The 2495-nt window shown below is 42.4% G+C and overlaps 1 protein-coding gene across 1 annotated transcript; it reads right to left on the reverse strand.

Annotated features, from left to right (window-relative positions):
- Nucleotides 1-244: 244 nt before the first annotated feature.
- LOC308082953 (uncharacterized protein) lies at nt 245-2495 on the reverse strand (the record flags this gene model as incomplete). Its single annotated transcript, XM_080425033.1, has 4 exons — nt 2450-2495; nt 1618-2163; nt 751-836; nt 245-598 (listed from the first exon to the last, which is right to left on the reverse strand). Exons 2-4 carry the CDS (start codon nt 2120-2122, stop codon nt 245-247), a joined length of 945 nt encoding a protein of 314 aa, XP_080281159.1. The 5' UTR covers nt 2123-2163; nt 2450-2495.

The raw sequence follows: 2495 nt of genomic DNA on the forward strand, positions 1-2495 counted from the left end.
AGAAATACATGACAGACTGTCTTTACCATAGAAATACATGACAGACTGTCTTTATCATAGAAATACATGACAGACTGTCTTTACCATAGAAATACATGGCAGGCTGGCGCTGCCAGCTGAAAAGACGCTCTCTGTGGACATGACCTCTAAGACAATAGTTAATCAATAGTTTCAGTCCTATTTTTGACCAATTTGAGGCCTAATCACTGTCACCAGCATAGATGATTGTATCTCCACTATCAAGTCAGACTTGAGTGATGACAACTGGATGATCCACCTCATACACATGGACTCCTGCTGCTACACTGGGTCCAGCCTCAGAACCTCCTTGTAGATCCACCTCTTCGTACAGGTGGTATTCTGTCTCTACTCTGGATCCATCTGGTAGATCTATGTCTTCATACTGGTGGTATTCTGTCTCTACTCTGGGTCCATCTGGTAGATCTATGTCATCATATTCTTCTTCTTCTTCACTGGGTCCAGCAGCTTCAGCATCAGAACCAGCAACGTTATAATAAACTATCTCAACGTTCTCTCGTCTGACGTTATAATAGACCAACTCAACGTTCTCCGCTCCTTCTCTCTGCCCTCTGGTGGCCTGGAGAAACACAGCAGCATCCAACTTTAATTTACTGGATCAGATCAGGTTCTCTTCAATAAAAACAGTGCAACATTCCATAACTTCATCATTTACATTACAATCTTGTATAAAATAAGGATAAATAAAGTTGAATAAAGACGTGTAATTACCCTCCAGAAGCGATAGAGGACACTGATTATCAGCAGCAGCAGCAGCATTATGATAACTTTGGTGATGTTAGATGTTAGATGAGAAGCTGTGAGAGAAATGTGTTAGAACATCATCAAACATCATCTAAGGAACCACTCTCATTAACTCATTGACTGCCAGAGTTAAAACCTCGTTCATAGCAGCCCTTGCCAGCGATTTTCGTGTTTTTTTGTTTCGTTATTTTGTTATTTAATTCACATATAGAAAGTCTAGCTTGACACTTGAATCGTTTTGATCGTTCCACCACTAGAGAGCAGCACATACCAAGCTTGATCGGCTCGCTGACACACTCGCCCCCTCCCAGACCCACTCACACAGTGAAACACATGAACCGGAAGTGAAATGTCTCAGATTCTGTGATCGGCGAAAATTACTTTGTGATACACAACGGGGATGACTGTTCGTCACCCAGACCATAGATTATAGGAGGGGAGGTCTCCGATCGTTTTTCATAGCGTGTGAAAAACCGTTTGTTTCCCTATTATGGTCGAAAATGACTGGGGGGAAAAATGTAAAACCGAAAACGGAACCCAAGTCATGGAACCGGATGCAGTGGTGGTTGAAGTAAGTGGAACCTGAAACTTAGCCTGATTCATAACAGAATAGCGTGATCAGAGCATAAAGATCAATAAAGACCATAGATCGCATTAACGCGATCCTGGCGGCCAAGCGCGCTATTTATTAGATCGCGTTAATGCGATAATGGCGGCCAATGAGTTAAAAAAAAACAATCTTAATAAAAAAAATCATTTTATTGGTTAAATTATCTATGCTTCTTTGATTGTGATTCATATTGTAATTTGAAAAGTTAATTTCATTCATATTACCTGTGACAGTGAGAGAGAGGATCTCGCTCTCAGAGGAGAAGTTATGATTAAAAACATTGATGTGAAACACACAGCTGTAATTTCCTTGGTGGGTGTGGTTTGCTTCAGGAAACAGGAAGTTGGCAAACAGTAAGTTGGCAGAATGATTGACAGGTGGCTGGATGTAGGTGTGTGTTGTGTTGAAACTGCTGTCGTTCCCTTGGTGGGTGTGGTCTGCTGCCGGTAACAGGAAGTTGTCGGAATGATTGACAGGTGGCTGGGTGTGGTTGTGTGTTGTGTTGAAACTGCTGTCGTTCCCTTGGTGGGTGTGGTTTGCTGCCGGGAACAGGAAGTTGTCAGAGTGATTGACAGCTGGCAGGATGTAAGTGTGTGATGTGTTGGATCCAGTGAAGGTGAGGTGGAAGGAGCCTCCTGGGTACTGTGGCTGGATGGAGCAGCTGATGGAGAAGCTGGAACCCTCCATCACCTGTGGCCCCTGATGCTGGCCCTCAGAAACCCCGTTCATGGAGGAAGAGTAGAAGGTGATGCTTGGATTAAATGGCAGATCTGTAACAAGACAGAGGTGATTGACTGAAACGACAGATTTACAAACAGAGAGAGAAAATTACAATAAGGTCAAATGAGACAAATAAAAAAATATTGGAAATAATTTGATTGTAAACATCATTGTCTCTAAACAGAGAGATGACTCTGTGTCTGATTCTAAACTGAGGGAAATATTGACAACATAAAGACTCATGTCAAGATCTGCAATAATCAGCTCAGACAGACAGACAGACAGACAGGCAGATAGAATAATGTAAATATGCCATTGAGGAAGTCACTGTTTTACCTGAACAGATCACCTCCAGTCTGGCAGTGGAATTACCAGAAACCTT

The sequence above is a fragment of the Gymnoscopelus braueri genome, assembly GCF_963280865.1.
Source record: "Gymnoscopelus braueri genome assembly, chromosome: 3".
Lineage (NCBI taxonomy): Eukaryota > Metazoa > Chordata > Actinopteri > Myctophiformes > Myctophidae > Gymnoscopelus > Gymnoscopelus braueri.